Source organism: Physeter macrocephalus, chromosome 5 (genome assembly GCF_002837175.3).
Source record: "Physeter macrocephalus isolate SW-GA chromosome 5, ASM283717v5, whole genome shotgun sequence".
In the NCBI taxonomy this organism is placed as follows: Eukaryota; Metazoa; Chordata; class Mammalia; order Artiodactyla; family Physeteridae; genus Physeter; species Physeter macrocephalus.
In genome coordinates, this window is record NC_041218.1 from 106,457,258 (window position 1) to 106,475,098 (window position 17,841).

The 17,841-nt window shown below is 52.2% G+C and overlaps 1 protein-coding gene across 1 annotated transcript in view; it reads right to left on the reverse strand.

The window, feature by feature from the left end:
• The window catches only part of IKZF1 (IKAROS family zinc finger 1), a 93,728-nt gene that overhangs the window by 21,134 nt on the left and 54,753 nt on the right, over nt 1–17,841 (reverse strand). Inside the window, exons 4-5 of the mRNA XM_024115116.3 lie at nt 8,159–8,218; nt 221–481 (exon numbers count right to left, since the gene is read on the reverse strand). Of these exons, the coding sequence (XP_023970884.1) occupies nt 221–481; nt 8,159–8,218 (321 nt within the window). The remainder of the gene's footprint in view (nt 1–220; nt 482–8,158; nt 8,219–17,841) is intronic.

Consider the following 17,841-nt stretch of genomic DNA (forward strand, 5'->3'; position numbering starts at 1 on the left):
TGAGGCCCTTGTCGGAACTTGCAGAGCCGTCCCCTTTTCCTTTTTGTTTACGGCTTTAATATATAGGATCGAATTGGCGCACGTTCAGGAGTCCTTTTCGGTACCGTTCCCGAATAGGGAGGCTACGCCGCGCTCGGGACGCTCGGCCGGGAGGGGCCTCGTCCTCTGCGGCGCGCCGGGGCCCCGAGGCCGCCGGAGGAGGAACTACGCCGGGCCTTACCGGTGTGGCTTCTTTTGTGCACCATGAGCACATTGGGGCCGATGCAAACGATCCCACAGACATCACACTTTAGTTTGCCGTTGGGAAGCCGGATGCCCCCAGCTCCCGACAGAGCTTTGCCGCCTTGGACACCGTGGGGGCCATTGATTTGCTCTCCGGAGGCACCGAGCACCCGTAAGTCCTCGGCACACTCTTCCCCATTCACTTCACAGGCACGCCCATTCTCTTCATCACTCTGAGCCTCTACTTTCACATTACCAGCTGAAAGAGACAACACAACACAGGGGCCGCTCAGTGTCATTGCAGAACAGAGACACAACAGCACAGCAGCAGACACCCCCCGGCGGGAGCGACGCCCTCCAGACACAGGCTCCTGGCAGCTGGCACGGGGGGACAGTGGCCCGGGCTCCGGACCCACCGGCCCACACGGGACTGCGATAGGTAGCAGCAAAGCACCCCGGCTTTGGGACCCTCGTCTGCCCTCTCCGTGGGCCCGAAGGGCAGCCGGTGAAAATGCATGGAATTTATAAATTCTCGCTTTAGACTGGGTGTGTGTGTGTGTGGGGGGGGGACCTCTATGCAGGGTAAGGTCACCGGGTCCGCTGTGACAGCCTGGGCCCCTCTGGAGTGACCCGAGGCCAAGGCCGACGCCCTGCGAGCCAGAAGACCCCTGACGCCAGAAGGCGAGTACTGATCACGTAGCCCCCCCAGGTGTGGGACTTTGTTGGGCAAAACCCCCTAAGAAGAAGCGCTTATCTAGCCTGAAAAAGTCCCCTTAAGCATAAGCTACCTTTCCCTCGTTCGTGTATTCATAAACACGGAGACAAAACTCGGCAAGCACGCGCCCAGATTTCTGACCAAAGATTCCTGAAAGAGTTCTGTCTGTTTGTTTCTTTGGCACGTGACCACTCTAAACCCTCTTTATTCCATGATGAAAGGAAAACCCGTGTCCTAAAGTAGTGCCATGATTTCTCAGCTTTCTTCCAGTCGCTGAAGGGTTGACCAGCATGGATGGTGAACGTAACACATCTGCACTGGCCCTTCAGAAAGTAAGACGCGTGTGTGCGTGGGGGTGAAGGGCTCCTGGTAATAGTACGATGACCACTGTCCACTCTGCATTTAGAGTCATTATTTCTGTCATTCATGTATTTTTCTTGGTAAAGAAAATAGGCATTTGGTTTGCGTCCTTCTGAAACACCAGCTGACGACGCATGGCTGAATCCAACGCTGCCATGACCGGGAGAAACTTCAGTTACACTGAAAGCCCTCACGTTCATCACAGTCTCCAGAGATGAGTAAGAGGAAGTAGGTAAATTCTGCCAAGTAAAATAACCAATGAGATCGACGGTAACCACGGCTACAAAATCTTTGATCAACGTTGTAAATCAGTGGTTCTCCAAGGGTGGTCCCTGGACCAACAGCACTGGCATCTCCTGAGAACTTGTTGGTCCACCCTAACCCGCCGAACTAGAAAGTCTGGGGGCTGGGCCCTGCCCTGGGCATTCTTCATATGAGCCTCCAAGGGATTCCCACGTACACGCGCGTCTGAGAAAAACTGCGCTAGAAACACTCCAAGTTCGTCTGACGCGACACATTTCTCGTGATTTGGAAGCCCAGAGCCCAGACTCTGAAATCGAAATTCCTGGTTTGGAATCTCAGCTCCACTCTTCATAAGCTCTGAGATCTTGAGCAATCCTCATCTGTAAAAACGGAAACTGTCCACGCTAGCCCAGCAGGGGCTTTGAGAGGACTTAGTGGGTAAAGACATGTAAAGCGAACTTAGGCCAGCGAGTGGCCTGGCAGATGAAAGCACGCTCCCATAGAGCCGTCCCCTTGAGCGGGCTACCCAGGAATGTTCACGGCGTGGACCGCGTGCCAGGCGCTTTAACTGCCCTGTAATGGGTAACCCTCACAACGGCCCTGTAAGTGAGGTGCTGTTATCCTGTTTTACAGTTGAAGACGCCCAGGCACAGAGAAGTCGAGCAACTTGCCTGAGGTCACACAGCTGGGAGATTCTGCAGGCAGCCCGGCCCCAGCGGCCACGCTCCTAGCCGCCACACTTCCCAGGCTGCCCGTCAGATCTCTGGGGAGAAGACTTGCAGACGAGTCAGCAAACGGAACGAATGAGCTGGGACACGGGCCACACCCCCACTGTGGACTTGGGGACCCCAGAAGTGAGGGGAATGTCTCTTCCCATCACGTCCTTGCATCACAGAAGACTGTCCCGAGAACTCCAGGAAGAGGGCGTGTCCAGGTGAGCCTCCCCGCTAGATCCCGAAGAGCAGGGACGCGGGAGCACCCTGCACCTCAGTGGACTCCTGCCGACCTCTCCCAGCCGCTGGAGACAGGGAACCAAGCCCTACCGACGTGGTGAGCTCAGGAGACGAGACAGGAAGGGAGGGTAGCTGTGCCATCGTGTGAAGGTGCTCCACCCCTGAGCCCTCTGGAATCACGTTCTCAAAGCTAACTCACCGGGGCCTCCCTGCCCACTGGGCTCTGCTCCGGAATGCTCAAAGCCCTCTGCACTCCTTCACCAGGGTTATTTTTAATCATCTGTCTCATGGCTTTTGAAAATGAGATGGGGCCAGTTCAGGGCACAGCGGGGCAAACGACTGCAGGTGTGGCAGGTCCTCCAGCGCCCGGAGCTGGGACCCAGGGCGCAGGCCAAGGACCCTGTGGACGGAGGAAGGGAACCATGCAGATGAACGAGCGTTGGCATAATTCCCTCCGCAGATCTCCCTGCACTCAGCTCCGGGTCATAAGTTGAGAGGCAACCAGCTCAATGGAACTGACTCTTGCTTTCTCCAAAGCACACCTCAGTACGGGACTTATTAACACTTGCCGCAAACTCCCACCTGTTCTGCTTTAAGAAGACAGGTGTTTGTGTGAGCGTCTGGTGGCCCTGTGGCTTGTGTCGATGATGAAGTGCGGGCCCTTCCTGGTGAGGGGCAGGAAAGCAGGGCAGCTTCGGGCGACCTGAGGTCTCTGCCGCCAGGACACGGGTGGACGTCACCTTAAATATCGCAGCCGCCCTCAAGCCAGAAGCCTGGACACCAGTCACTCGTCCGACAGCGGTTCATGAAGGCGGGACAGCGCCACGTGACAGCTTCTCTGAGGACTCTGTCCACAGAGCCGAAAACCAGAGGCTGAAGAGAGCTCACTGTAAATTACCCTCCCATCACCGTGGGTCCCCTCGTACGATTGTAGGTAGGTGTGTTTGGTGCCGGAAGAGACCAAACTTGAAGAAGAAAATTCAGTATCCTGTGACGTTCTGGTTTTCGGAAAAAAGGTAGGCAGACGCCCAGACTGGGGGTCCCTGGATCACAGTGGCAAGGTCAAGGCAGGGTCAATAATGAGAAATGGACAGAACGCTCCAGGTAAGCAAACGGTAGATGCACTGAGTCACAAGAGCCGGAGGCCAGATGCCGGGGATGCAGAGCTGGAAGCGTGCTAGAGCTCTGGGGGTGAATTGGAGGCCAGACTGTGACAGGAAAGATCTGTGGCAAGTAAGAGGGGAGAAAGGGGGCCTGAGGGGGCTGGGAGTGGAGGTCAGAACCAGCGGGCAGCACGTCAGCACGGGCTCAGCAGATTCAAGCACGTGTGCCTTTTCTCAGTGTTGGGGGAAGGTTCCCATCTCTTTGTGGACAAATGCACGCTGCGTACTGGTTGCGTGGAAGACGGGCAGAGATGCCCCCCGGCCCTGCGTCTGTGAAAACGGGGCCTCTTGTCCGACGGGGAGGCGAATACAGGCGACACGCGGTATGATTTTCGTAGATGATGGAAATCAGGCCACGGAACTGTCTTAAAACATGGCAAACACAGACCAGATCTCAAAGGTCAAAATCTAACAGGCATGCATCACTTAAGGCAGAATACACATTTTAGAAACACAAGCTCGGACAGGGGTGTCTCGGCTTCACCACTTCGGTAAATGTGAAAACGGCTTCGGGGGTTTTAGGTGATGGTGAGCTTGATTAGTGACGTGGCCTGAGCAAAGGACAGCAGAGGCTGCGGTCTTGGGGGCCTCTGTTTTTGACATCTAGAGTCCCCTGAGGCAGCCAGGCCGGACGCCTCCTTTAAATGGGGGAGTGCAGCCCGGAGAGGGTCAGGAGGAAGGAAGTGGGGGGCACTGAGCCCATTCCTAGGGGACATCGGGGGGCCTGGACATGCTCGGCCCAGAGACACAAGCCTCCGGCTGAGAGCAGAGATGCCGCCGCCCAGCCGGAGCTCCTGAACGCGGGGAAGCCGGAGATGCGGCAAAGGGGGGAACCGAGGTCCCTCCGTGGGCGGCACCCGCCCTGGGAGGCTCTGAGCAGCCCGAGGGCAGAGGGCAATAGCCAGGCTCTGGCTGCCAGGCTCCCAGTCAAGGCGCCAGAGGGGCGGGCGCTGGTGCCGGAAGGCCTCGGGTCTGAGTGCTGGCGGGCCCGCGAGTTTGAATTCCACCCCCCCGAGAGTCAGCGGCACCAGCCTTTGCTCCAACTAGTGAAGGAGGGGACCGGGAACAGGTGCTGGGGGTGTATTCAAGCTGTCCGTCTCCTGCAGGGTCACATGCCAACAGCCCGGAGCCCACCCAAAGCGACAAGCAGGGTTCCCGCATCCGTCTCTTGAGAGCGCCACAGGACCGGCCCTGTCGTTTTCTTTCTTCAGACCCGCCCGTCGTCAATCCCAGGAAATGGTCAGTCCTCCCTGACCTGCATCTAGTGTACTGGGGTCCACCCCACGGAGGGAGGCTGTCTCTGTGTCCCTCCCCTCCTCTGAATTCCTAAACCACTTCTTTGGCTCCGTTTCCTTGGACCCCAAACTGCTTAGCCGCAGTATTGCTTCTGTGAAATGTTATACTCTCCTTGAATACACGGATTATACTTACAAATATCTTCTCACTCCAGCCTCCTGCCACTTAGAAAAATGTCAAACTCAGTAAAAAGGTGCTGAATGGAAGTGTTCAAATACAGAGCATGAAACGGAGACTTGTGTGTTTCTTGACCCCAGAACACTCTGGCTCGGGCCTGACCTTGCAGCCTTTCCACTGATGCCCGGGAGCTAATGGACGGGACCCCGATGTCACTATTTAATAAATGTGGCCGCATGGAGAGTGGATGCCTTCAAATCCTGAGCCAAAAGCCACTTTCCTTCCCCGATGCAATTGAAAATTCGGGAAAATGAAAGTTTCGTTGTTATATATTTCAGAGGCCTTCTGTGTGTTTAGTAACGGGGCAGAGCCAGTTGACCCTGGACCCCTGAACCTTAGCACTTAGACCAGTTTAGCAATGAGAGAATCCAGGCAAGTCGGGGCCATCGGGGCCTGGGTCTCCTGCCAAGCGTCGTACGGCCTCATGGATGATCAAATCATTTTAATGCACAGGAATAATGCACACTGGCGGCCCCGCCTCACAAAGGGGTTCTGTTTCCCCTTCATCTTCTTCTTCCTTTCGAAGGTGTCTTTATATTTCCTGGTGAGGTGAATGGTACTCAGACAGCATTTTTCCATTGAAAAGATATCCCCAAGCTGTCACTGTGAGTTTAAGCCAGGTAAGCTCAAAATGCTCAATATTTTAAATGAAGAAACAGGAGACAGAAATATTCCTGCAACTGACGACTAGTAAAAATATCAAATGGAATAAAAATATTTAAGAGATGTCTTGAATGAGGGTAATTAAATGAAAATTTTAGATGCAGAGAAGATGTGTAGAAGTTTCTGTGCTGCCTCTAAAGGATTTATGAAAACTTTCAAGCCTTTTTAAGGTTACTGAAACCATTTATTATAACTTATATCATTTAAAATGCGGGGTATGTGTTTCCCTCGCAAAGGTGCATGATTAGGAATACGTTTATCCTTATTTGATGTTTTAGGTTTTAAATGGAATGAAATCAGGGAGAGACAAAAGAGGAAGATTATGAAAAAAAGAATGAGTTACAAGCATATTTACATTTTCCTCAGGTAACAAGGGACACAGACTGAGGTAGAGGGGGTCAAACAGTTTATGTTTGTAATTTTCAAGAAGGAAACGAAGAGAGATGAGTGAGGAGGACAATTTTCCACTATGACCACTAGGTGGTGATGTTGGCCCAGAACAGCTGGGTTGCTGTTTGGGTGGAGACTTCAAGGTCCACAGCCATTTAGTTACAACTTGGGTACGTGGAAGGCGGTGGGGAAGGAGGAGAGAAAGAGATACTAATACCTTGTGACCCCAACTGTATAAATATACAGACAGGAAGTGTATCGAAACATGTATCATCTATCTCACAGTATCTCCAAGTGTTGTAGAGGTAGCAATTTTTTACGTACCCAAGTCTTCACCAAAGGATCCGCTCCGATATTACAATATGCTCGAGCCTAAACCTTCCTCAGATTTAATGAAAAGACATCTTAGAATGCATTATCTTACTCTTAAGTGCTTTTGACTTTTTAATATTTCAACAATGTGACTGTTCATCTGGAAATTATATTAGTTATCTGTCCTAGTATAATGTTTTATATAATCATACCAGCACACATATACATATATATGCACATATTTATATATATATGCATATAGATCTCACAGAAATAAATGTCAAGCTGTTAAAGGTAATTCAAAGGAACAGTAGTAAGAGAAAGACCTCTATAACTTTTTCTAACATCTCTATAGGAGTACAATTGCTTTACAATGTTGTGTTAGTTTCTGCTGTATAACACAGTGAATCAGCTATATGCATACACATATCCCCATCTCCCCTCCCTCTTGCGTCTCCCTCCCACCCTCCCTGTCCCACCCCTCTAGGTGGTCACAAAGCACCGAGCTGATCTCCCTGTGCTATGCGGCTGCTTCCCACTAGCTATCTATTTTACATTTGCTAGTGTCTATATGTCCACGCCACTCTCTCACTTCCTCCCAGCTGACCCTTCCCCCTCCCCGTGTCCTCAAGTCCATTCTCTATACTGGAAGAGCAGTCAATGTAGGTTATGAGAAAAGGGATAGCCTTAATTTGATACTGCTAAACCCTTTAGGTACCAAAGAGTTTTTGATAGCCAGGATGTCAGAAACCTATCTTTAACTGCTACTGACACCTTTTAGATTACAGCCTGTATTAATAACTGTTACAGCGTTAACAAGCGTGGCCTGTCTTCTGATGTTGCTTTAGTATTAGATAATTTACTAATACAGGCTCTGAAGACTTAAGTCCGAAGGGGGCAACCAACTTGTACCACTTTGAATATTCAGCTCTCTGGACATTTTTAAAAAGCACTTTCCACTCCTTAAAATACTCCTTCAGGGACGTTGCCCAAATATATTTATCATTCATCATCTCTCAATACATAAAAAAGAAAAATGAAATTAACATCTGTGTTTGGTTTGACAGCTCAGATCAGGAGCGTCCCGCGCGCAAAAGCACTCAGTGTGTCTGCTCAGGAAGCGAGGACCACGGGCTAACGGCCTTGAAGCCCTGCGATTTTTCTCCTCTCGGTTCTGAAATTAATACTTCGGAAGAACAGAAGGACAGTATGTATCCCTCTCCGTCCTACAAAACTGTAAAAAGTATCTTGAAAGTATGTTGGGTTATTTAACGGTGACAGAAAGTCTGGCCTTTATCATCGTACTCAACAAAGAGGAGATACTCGTAACATTCGTAACAAAGCTGTTTAACAGCATTAGTAGGGTAACAATTCTGTCGATACTATTGTTACTTCTACCCTTACTATTACTGCATTGCCACCACAAAAGGCACGCTCCATAGTACATCCAACAGTCTAAAACCAGGCATACATACCTCAGTGTGTAAGAGGTGTTCTCGATGATAGATGTTTAATAAACAGCGTGATTGATATTTAATTTATCTCATTTTTTCAAGTATGAAGGAAGGTGATGAAAAAAGATGCATTCACAACATTGACACTATGGAAACTGAGTATGAAATGAATACACGTCACCATTTTCTAGAAGCAAAGTGTATACTTACGAGAGAAAGAATTGGGAATTATTGCATGAAAATCCCTAAAGCCGTCAGCCCCATAAGCAACTGCAATAGAGAAGGCAAAAAGAAAGCTGGGCTGTAACACCATCTGAGAGACAGAGTAAGAGTTTAAAAGAAAGCATTGTTTTTTAAAAGGAAAGTAATATTACTCAAAACCATTATTTAGTAATCTGGTACTGTTAGCCCTCGGACAGAGGGTTGAAACCGTAACACAGTGCTTACTCAGAAAGAGGACCCCACTTCCCAGAGGTCTGAGCTCATGGCACTATATCACACAGGCACTGCAGAGCAACGTCTGGTGTGCTGAACATCTTAGGGGCTGCAACCTAGAACATTCTAGAACTTTCTCTGCTGAGAAACCCTTCAGGGGAGTTGGTATAAACAGGTCCAAGATCTCAGCATCACAGCCAAGCATCTCCTGGGAAAGTGCTTATCTTCACAAAAGCAGTGTGACTCTTAATGGGCTGACTGCATTGCAAATGTTCTTCCTTCAGCTTTTTCTTAGAAAGTGTTCACAGAAAATTAGAAAATGTTCATGCAACACACTGAGTGGGGAAAAATTCGTGTTTTCTACCTCAAAACGAGCTACCGATTTCTGTGGGTATTCCTTATCAGCTGCCCTCATGAATACTATCACTACCTCAAATTGCCAAGTTCGTTCGGTTTTGTAGGTCATAGCTTTTCAGTGTGTGCCTGTATCTTGAAACTTAATAGATACTGTTAGAAAGTGTTCACAGAAAATTAGAAAATGTTCATGCAACACACTGAGTGGGGAAAAATTCGTGTTTTCTACCTCAAAACGAGCTACCGATTTCTGTGGGTATTCCTTATCAGCTGCCCTCATGAATACTATCACTACCTCAAATTGCCAAGTTCGTTCGGTTTTGTAGGTCATAGCTTTTCAGTGTGTGCCTGTATCTTGAAACTTAATAGATACTGCACATCTCTCTCTCTCTCTCTCTCTCTGTCTCTGTCTCTGTCTCTCTCTCTCTCTCTCTCTCTCTCTCTCTCTCACACACACACACACACACACACACACACACACACACACAGAGTTTTCTCTGCTGGAGTGACCCACAGTAACTGTCTGAGTTATGCATACAGAGTAGCTGCTAAATTAAATGTGTTGCTGAACTACTGAATTAGCAGAGTTTCCTGCAGGAAACAGACCTACTGAAGTTTGCTTAGACCAGTGTTTTCCAAACTTATCTGACCACAGACCCTCCCTTTTTTTTCCTCATGAAAAATTTAGTAAAATACTGGGATAATGGGGAAACAGTTTGGTAGACACTTCCAAAGCTATTCCTTGAAGTCGCTACCTTAATTATTCCCTAACAAACCCTTAGTCTTCCTCTATTCCTTCTGTTCCTTGAGCATCTGAATCTAACAGTCACCACCTGTGTCCCACCCAGCCGAGCTGTCATCAGGTGGTCCACTTGGGTCAACCATGCGATGCTGATTTCACAGTGACCTTTGCAATTCTATCGTCTTCACTGAGTTCTAACCCTTTGTATCGACTTTTGGTACCTCAGTCGCTCTGTGTCATGGGGGTGCTACCATCTCAGATAAGGGAGAAAAGGTCAAGATGTTTTGAAAGGTAAGCATTACCTTTCTAAGTCGGAACGTCACAATACATGACATAACATAAAGTTCTCTGATTAAATGATGTCACTACCCCAATTCCCTGAGATACGGCTGAGATTGCTGATAGGGGGCTTGAGCGTGACTTGATTTGAAAGTGAACTTCCCGGTACCCCTTCAGCTACAGGCCATGCGTGATGATGAACGGCATTCATCTAAAAGCTGCCTCACCAGGAGAAGATGTACACTTGCACAGATCCTGCGTGATCAGAGCGTAGCCTTAAAGACTTGCACAGATCCTGCGTGATCAGAGCGTAAGCCTTAAAGACATGCACAGATCCTGCGTGATCAGAGCGTAAGCCTTAAGTATGGAATTCTGTCAGAATGCTGTCCATTTCACCCATTACCTTTGACTATAAATAAAATTACAGCACATCGTCGGACACTGAATGCTAATCATTTTTCAGGAGCATCAGTCCTTTGCTTAGTATAATCCAAATGAATTTGAAAGTTGTTGTCCTAAAGATTTGATTCCCTTCAAATGACAAAAAGTTTAAGAAACAAAACAGCTGTAGCTATAAAGTTGTTGTGCTTTCCCCGAGGAAAGCTGAACTGATAAGAATTCACCCTTGCTCGGGTACCATACACGTTCCTGCAGTTACCTGCTTCTGAGTTCAGGAAAAGGAGAGCTCTCGCTCCCTGTGGGGAACCGTGAAAACTCACCCTATCCTGCCCCGTCCCGTCTCGTCCCATCTCATCCCACTTTCCTCTGGTCGGTCCAGTGCCTCGGGGAAGGCATTCACCAGGAGCTCTGTAAACACCAGGGACTTACAAGCTCTTTCCACAAGCTGGCTTTGGTCCCCACGAGGTCCTCCAAGGCAGGAACTATCATTAGGTCACAGGGAGGAGGCTGGGGCTTCCAGGAAGCTCTGGAGCTTATCCTCTTGGTGGTTAGCAGGGAAACAGGTGAATCTGAGACCATATGTAATTGACGCATAGAGTCAGTACTCCAGACACACACTCGCCCTGCCGGAAGGGCCTCTGGGAGCTGTGCTCTCTCCCTTACGACGCTGGAGAGGCACTGGACCGCGTGAACGTTACCGCACCTGCACACACATTCACCACGCGTGAGAGCTGCAGCGCCTTTACCTACAGAATCCCCTGCAAGATTAGCAGACACACACCACCGTGTGAAAAATAGGTGACCAACAAGGACCTACTGTAGAGCACAGGGAACTCTGCTCAATACTCTGTAATGACCCGTGTGGGCAAAGAATCTGAAAAAGAATAGGCGTATGTATCTGTAGAGCTGATTCACTTCGCTGCACGCCTGAAACTATCACAACGTTGTAAACCACCTCTACTCCGATATAAAAATAAAAGTAAAAATAAAAATAAAATAAAACAAAATAGATGAGCCACAAGGATATATTGTGTAGCTCAGGGAATTACAGCCATTATTTTGTCATAACTTTTAATGGCGTATAATCTGTAAAAAATACCGAATCTCTATGCTGTACACCTGAAACAAATAGAATCTTGTAAAATCAACTGGACTTCACTTAAAAATGATAAAATAAAGAATAAATATCTTTACTAAAAAAAATAAAGAATTCCCCACACAACAAAATGACAACCAGCGAGTGGTCTGGAAAGTGCGGCCCCCTCCCCTTGCTGCCCTCTGCACAGCCACCCGGCCCCCTTGCCCACGGGCAGTGAGAATGCACGCTGGGCATCGGTGGTCCGGGGCCCGGACTGCTGACCCGAGGACCCTGCGCTCTGAGGGTGTCCACACGTCTAATGAGCGTGGAAATCAACCACACCACCTTTCTCCGCAGGCACCCGGGGGGCTGCGTGACAGGTGCGGACCTGATGTGTCTCTGACTGCAATCCTGGCTGGTCCTAGAAGCTTCACCATGGGGGCAGAAGTGATGCCTCCTTGACTCTCAGCCTTGTCTTCATTTCCCTAGTAAATTTCACCCCACATTTCAGGCTCTCGTTTCATAAAAAGGTGCAGATACAAACAGATTTAATGAACCTTGTTAAGTTTCCTAAATTTCATGAAGTACGTTCTTGTAACCAAGAGCAAATTGAGCTCATTTGCTAGGAATTTTTACTCCCCAAGTTGTCACGATCATTTTTGTATAAAATGCTGGGAGTGCCTCAGATTCTGAACCCTATTCAGATTGCCGATGGATGACCATTCTGGGAAAAAGGTGAAAGGCCCCCAAACCACGCTCTTCAGCTCGCCTTTAGTCGTGCAAACTATAAAGAATATAATTATGTACTTCTCACACTGCTGGAACCTTCAGGAGAGGTGAAAACATACTTGGGATTTTCAAACTGGGAGAGAGGAAGTCTGCCCACTTCCAAGTCAAAAAAGACTCTGACGATTTCAGTGCAAACACATTCAGATTCGTATTTAGGAGAATTTCGAAATGTGCAGTCATGTGACTTTTTTACATAGTCTTTAAATCATATTAGCCTGTCGGTCACAGCCAGATCACCAGTCTCTTATTAACTTGTGTAAGTATGGTTTGCAGTGACCTTTGCGACACCTGCAGATCTAGCATTTCAGGGAAGGGCATCCTCACCCTGTCACTGCCCTAGCGACAGGGTCCCCGAGGGGGCCAGTGGGCAAAGGAGAGGACCAGGGACCCCCCCAGAGCCAAAACCCCAAGGCCACGCTCCTGCTAGAGAGCTGGTTACATCCTGCATAGGTACCAGATCCAGATTCTCTTGCGATTCTGCCACACCCAGACGTTTCTGGGGTGCATATTTGTCCTCAGAGCATCCTCTATGTTAGGGGGCTCTGTGTCTCGCTGGGGAAGAGAATGCTGACATTTCCTGACCACTCACGCAAGGGGGTGTCCTTCCAGACTGACAGAGGAGGAAGCTAGTCTGACCCCGCACACCGAGCCCACGAGCATTGGCTGAGGCCTCGTACCTAAGCTGAGCCACTCCCAAGCGGCTCCTGTTGCTACCCCCTGCTTCCCGCTCCAGATCCTTCCTCTAGCCTTCTGGGCCCCGGCGTCTATTCAGCCCTGTGTCCTGCATGGACACAGGAAGCAGCGATGTGCCAGCGCCCCCTGACTGCAGGATTCTCCTGGGCTCCATCCCTCATCCAGACTCAAGGTCTTTCTGCAGACCCAGCTCTCCTCCTCCTGCCCCATGTGCCAGTGGTCCTCTCATCTGGCCGCATGGCCTCACTCTCAGCCCTGGCCTTCCACGGCCAATTTCCCTTTGAGTTCTGTCTCTCCGACTCTTTTCCAGTCACATCGCAGCCAGCACACGGGTGAAGCCGCTGCCTTGCCCCGCAGGGCGGCCCCCCGCCCCCGCGCCCCACATCCTACCAGGGCTTCCTGCCCACTGCCCGGCACAGGGATGGGGATGGCCTGCATCCTGCGGACCCCGCTTGCAGGCTCCACTTCCAGTCCACCCTGCCCATCGCCCTGAGATCCTCACCCACAGGCTGCCTTTATCAGGGCACCTACGTCCAGAGTTTCCACTGGTCTGCACTGTTGTGATGAGGCAAAACCCCCAGGTCCTGGGCCAAATCCCTCTAGGACTGGTCAGCAACGATCATGACCCTCCCGGCTGGGAATGCTATTCAGACAACCAAACGGATGAACCCGCAGGAAAAATGCAAGAAAAACCAAACCACCAGCTGCGCTCATTTGCAAACGCCTTGCAGCCGGTATGGAGACATCCTCCTCGTCCAGGCAGATGTGTGTCCTGTGCAGATGTCAGGGCCACCGGCCTCAAGTCTCGTCCCCCCGACCTGCTCAGCTAGCGATGCCTCTCCGCCCCCCGAGGGGCCCCTCCGCTCTCCCACCCTTTCGACAACCGGTCAGAGCCCACCCTCTCTCTCGGTACGACAGCCTGCGCCATCTCCACTCCGGAGCCCTTGGGATTCGCGCCCAGTTCTGGAAGCTGGTGTGTCTGGAGCCCGATTCCGTGATCAGATAAGAGGCTAGGGGCGCTTTGCTCCCTTCCCTCATCTCCTCTCCTCCTGCGCAAGACCTAGAACACGAGGGGCTCATCACAGGGTCACCGAATCAACAAACTCCTTATTTTTGGAGACAACCATCCGACCTGGACATTTTCAGAATTTCACCCCGGGAGGAACTGCCAAGTATGAGGCGGAAGGCACTGTGCTTCTTAGGTCTGAGTGTGGCTCCCAAGGAAGTGGGTGCATTTAGGTCGAGTGAGTCTTGGGGAAAGTGCTGGACTTGACTTCAGTTTAGAGAACCGAGCATATGGGCCCAGTGTTTCTGTTCAAACGGGTCCTCTGGCTACTCTTGCCTGTGTCACATCACGCCCCAGACGTCCCCGAACCTGGAGCTGTGTCGGCTCCTGGGAAGGAGGGGCGCTGTCGGAGAGCGGGGTGCAGGGGCTGCAGGGCTGGACACTTGGTTTCGTCCCCCCCAGGTGATGCGGACGCGGTCAGGCGCCAGCTGCCCTGAGCCCCGGCTTCCTCACCCACAGAACGGCAATCATCGTGTCTATTCTGTCAGACCCACGTGCAGATGCACTGTAATGCTTAGAAGGCCCTGCCCCTCAGCCGGCCCCCTTCTCAGTGGAAAGCGGTGGGCAGATAACCAGGACCAATGATAACACCTATCTTCTCGTCAACAAAGACTCCAGGCTGAAGGGATTAGCTACAGCCGACTAGCACTGACCAAGTTTTTAACACACGGGAAAAACAACAGGGCTGGTGCTTTGCAAGACCATACGATGGTGCCTAGGAAAGACAGACACCCTCGGGGACCATGTCCTTGGCACCTGGAAACCCAAGTCTAGGCAGGCTTCCCTCTCACCCCAAACACCCTGGCCCGTCGTCACCTCCACTTGGGAATGGGGCTGGGGGACCTTCTAGGGCCTTCACTCACCCTCACAGGGTGTCCGGCTGACGGCCAGGTCGTGGGACAGTTTTGGTTGTTTCAAGTGGAAAGCGACAAAATGGTCAAAGTCAGCTTGGCGTTCCTTCCCACGACCACTGCTGGGTCTGCCGTCCAGGGCAGACATCGCATGGAACTAACCAACAGCCTGATGAGCTGACGGGGACCAACCCGCCTCTGATATGCTCCCCACGGAGGAGACCAGCTGGGACCAGCCCTATTTCTGTCTACGTTTCATTAGTACAGTTTTAAGTGTTCACGGTGAACTAAACAGCATGGAAAAGCTCTGATTGACAAACCTATAATTTAGAAAGGGAGACGTGGATAAGCAAAGACTCTTCTTCTGAAGAGCGCAACTGAGCAAACAGGTTCAAAAATGATGATTCTGTTTATGGGACTGTCTTTGAAGTCACTGCTTTGGTGGCCTTTGGAATCGCCCCTACCCACCCTCTTAGAGTTTACGGCAATTTAGGGTGAAACATTCAACAGGTTAAAGAATAGATTTAGGGATATTTTCAGAATGTTATGTCCTTCTTGCTTTTTCTTTCTTTCTTTTTTTTTTTTAAGAAAAAATACCTTTTTATTGGTAAAAGTAGTATTTGCCTATTCAAAGATAGCAAGTATACAGAAATACCAAGATGAAATTTCTAAAATTCGCCCCCAACGCCTAGAATCTAAAGAAAACCACGGAAAGGAGAACACGGAAACATAATAAAAACAGAGTGAGAGAGAGCTTAGCTCAAGCTTTAAAATGAGAGAAGGAAAGGGACATTTTCAGGCAAGAAAGAAGGGCTGAAGGAAATTCAGATGGCTGGAGAAGCACTGAGAAGCCATAAAAGTCTCACCATGGACCTGGGGAGGTTGAAATAGTGTGAGGGCCTGGATGTAGGTGAAACCTTGAATTTTATTTTGTTTTTCTTTTCCATTCCAACTCTTGTTCCGGTGAGGGGAATTTATACTGGATCAGGCAGGCCGAAACAGTAAGGGAGGGAGAGTTTGCTCGGACCGCACGCAGGCACGTGGACGGCGCCAACGGGCGGGACCGGCACAGGTGCACGGGGCCACCTTTCGGTGTCAAGGCCCCGCGAGGATGGGAGGAGACCAGGCGATGGGTGACTGGATCCCTGGCCACACGGACAGGAGGGATGGGGATGGACAGCTCTCGGCCGTTGGGGCGTCTGCAGGGTGTACCCGCAGGTGCTTCAGCTGATGTGACCGTAAACGCTGTGCGTGTTTCAGTTGTGGTTTTCCCGGGGCACGTTCTTACTGAAGCCACGGGCTGAACGTCGCCGCCAGCGCGAAACGAAGCGGTGAGGGCTGAAGGCGATGTTTCGACGGTTAGGTGTGCCTGGCCCCCGAAGCACGGTTGCTGTGTGCACCTCTACCACGCTGAGGAGGAACAGGCCGGGCTGCTCTGTCGCCAGAGGGGTGGAGCGAGGGCCCCCTCCGGCTCTGCAGACACTCCAGGCCATTCCCTCCATCCCCGCCGTTGGCACTGTGTCAAGCCCCACAGATCCCAGGAGCCCAGGCCATGCTTCGGGGAGGCCGGAGATAAAGTAATCTCCCCCGGGACACACGGAGGGCGGGTCCCCTGCCGTCCCTCCCTTCCAGAAGCTCAGAGGGGTCCCTGCCAGGATTCCAAGCAAGAGGTGACTCAGCAGGGGGAGGTGGGTCCGGAAGGCCAGCTCTGCCCGCTGCCCCGCTGCCCTGAGCCCGGGGGAGCTGCAAGGCGCTCTGTCTTCAAGGGCGCTGATCTGTAAGGAGAGGCTGCTCAGGATGCCCGTGCCCTACGGCCCAGGGTGGAGACAAGCCCTCACCCTGCCTTTCCCGTCTCCTCCTGTCCTCCGCCCAAAAGCATGCTGTCGGGCAGCAGCTGGGGGTGAGGTGAGGCCGGGCGAGGGGCCCCGATCGAAGAGGGAAGGGCGGAAAGCAGGAGGCGCCTCGGGGCTGCAGGCACAAGGGCATCTGCAGGGGGCGGGGCCGAGGCTGGGCAAGTGGCCGGGACTGACACGGGGTGGCGCGGGCGCCCCTGGCCTGCGCACCAGGCTCACACGTGCGCGTGCGCGTGGGCGCGTGCGTGTCTCCGCGCGTGCGCGTGCGCGTGCGCGTCGGTGGCAAAGGCCGCTGGTGGAGACAAGCCCTCACCCTGCCTTTCCCGTCTCCTCCTGTCCTCCGCCCAAAAGCATGCTGTCGGGCAGCAGCTGGGGGTGAGGTGAGGCCGGGCGAGGGGCCCCGATCGAAGAGGGAAGGGCGGAAAGCAGGAGGCGCCTCGGGGCTGCAGGCACAAGGGCATCTGCAGGGGGCGGGGCCGAGGCTGGGCAAGTGGCCGGGACTGACACGGGGTGGCGCGGGCGCCCCTGGCCTGCGCACCAGGCTCACACGTGCGCGTGCGCGTGGGCGCGTGCGTGTCCGTGTCTCCGCGCGTGCGCGTGCGCGTCGGTGGCAAAGGCCGCTCTTCCTGCCCATGTATCTACAACGGCAGCTCAGAGAGACAGCGTCGAAGCTGGACAGCCAGGCCGTCCCGCTGAGCCTCACACTCGAGGGACAGCGTCCCCGGCGCGCGGACGGGCCCCTCCCACCCCTCCGCCCCGCCCCGTGGTCAGAGGCGGCTCCGCCGTACCCAGCAGTCGCGGGGAGGCGCCTGCCCCCTCCGTCTCTCAGCTGGGACCCATCCTGCAGGGGTTCCCGGGTGAGGAGCCCTGCATCTTGACGGGAAACTCACAGGGGGAGACACGGGCCAGAGCTGCGCCACCGCAAGCTCTTCCGTGTCTAGTGTGGCCTTACGGCGAACTGGATAAAAGCAGCCTGAATGCTCTGCGTGTTACAGTTCTTCTCTTAGGGGACCCTGAAGCTTCCCCTCTCCTCCCCTCTCTTCTCTCACCCCTCTCATCATCTACGCGCCTCACAAATGCGACCTCAGCGTATCCCCCCTGCCCGTAAAGCTCTGCCGTGTGACCCCAGGGAGGCCGCGGGACACGGATTTGGGGAAAGAAGTCCTGCTGGGCTCCCTCCACCTTCGAGAAGCTCCGGGACCCAGAGCGTCACCCGGCCTCGGGCTGTGTCCCCTCAGATGTGACACGAGCACGCAAGGCTGGCTCAGGGGTGCGGACGGTCGGAGGGCGAGGGCCCAGCGGCCACGGGGCACAGACGCCCCACACCTTGCGGAGGGCCTCATCACTCAGCAGC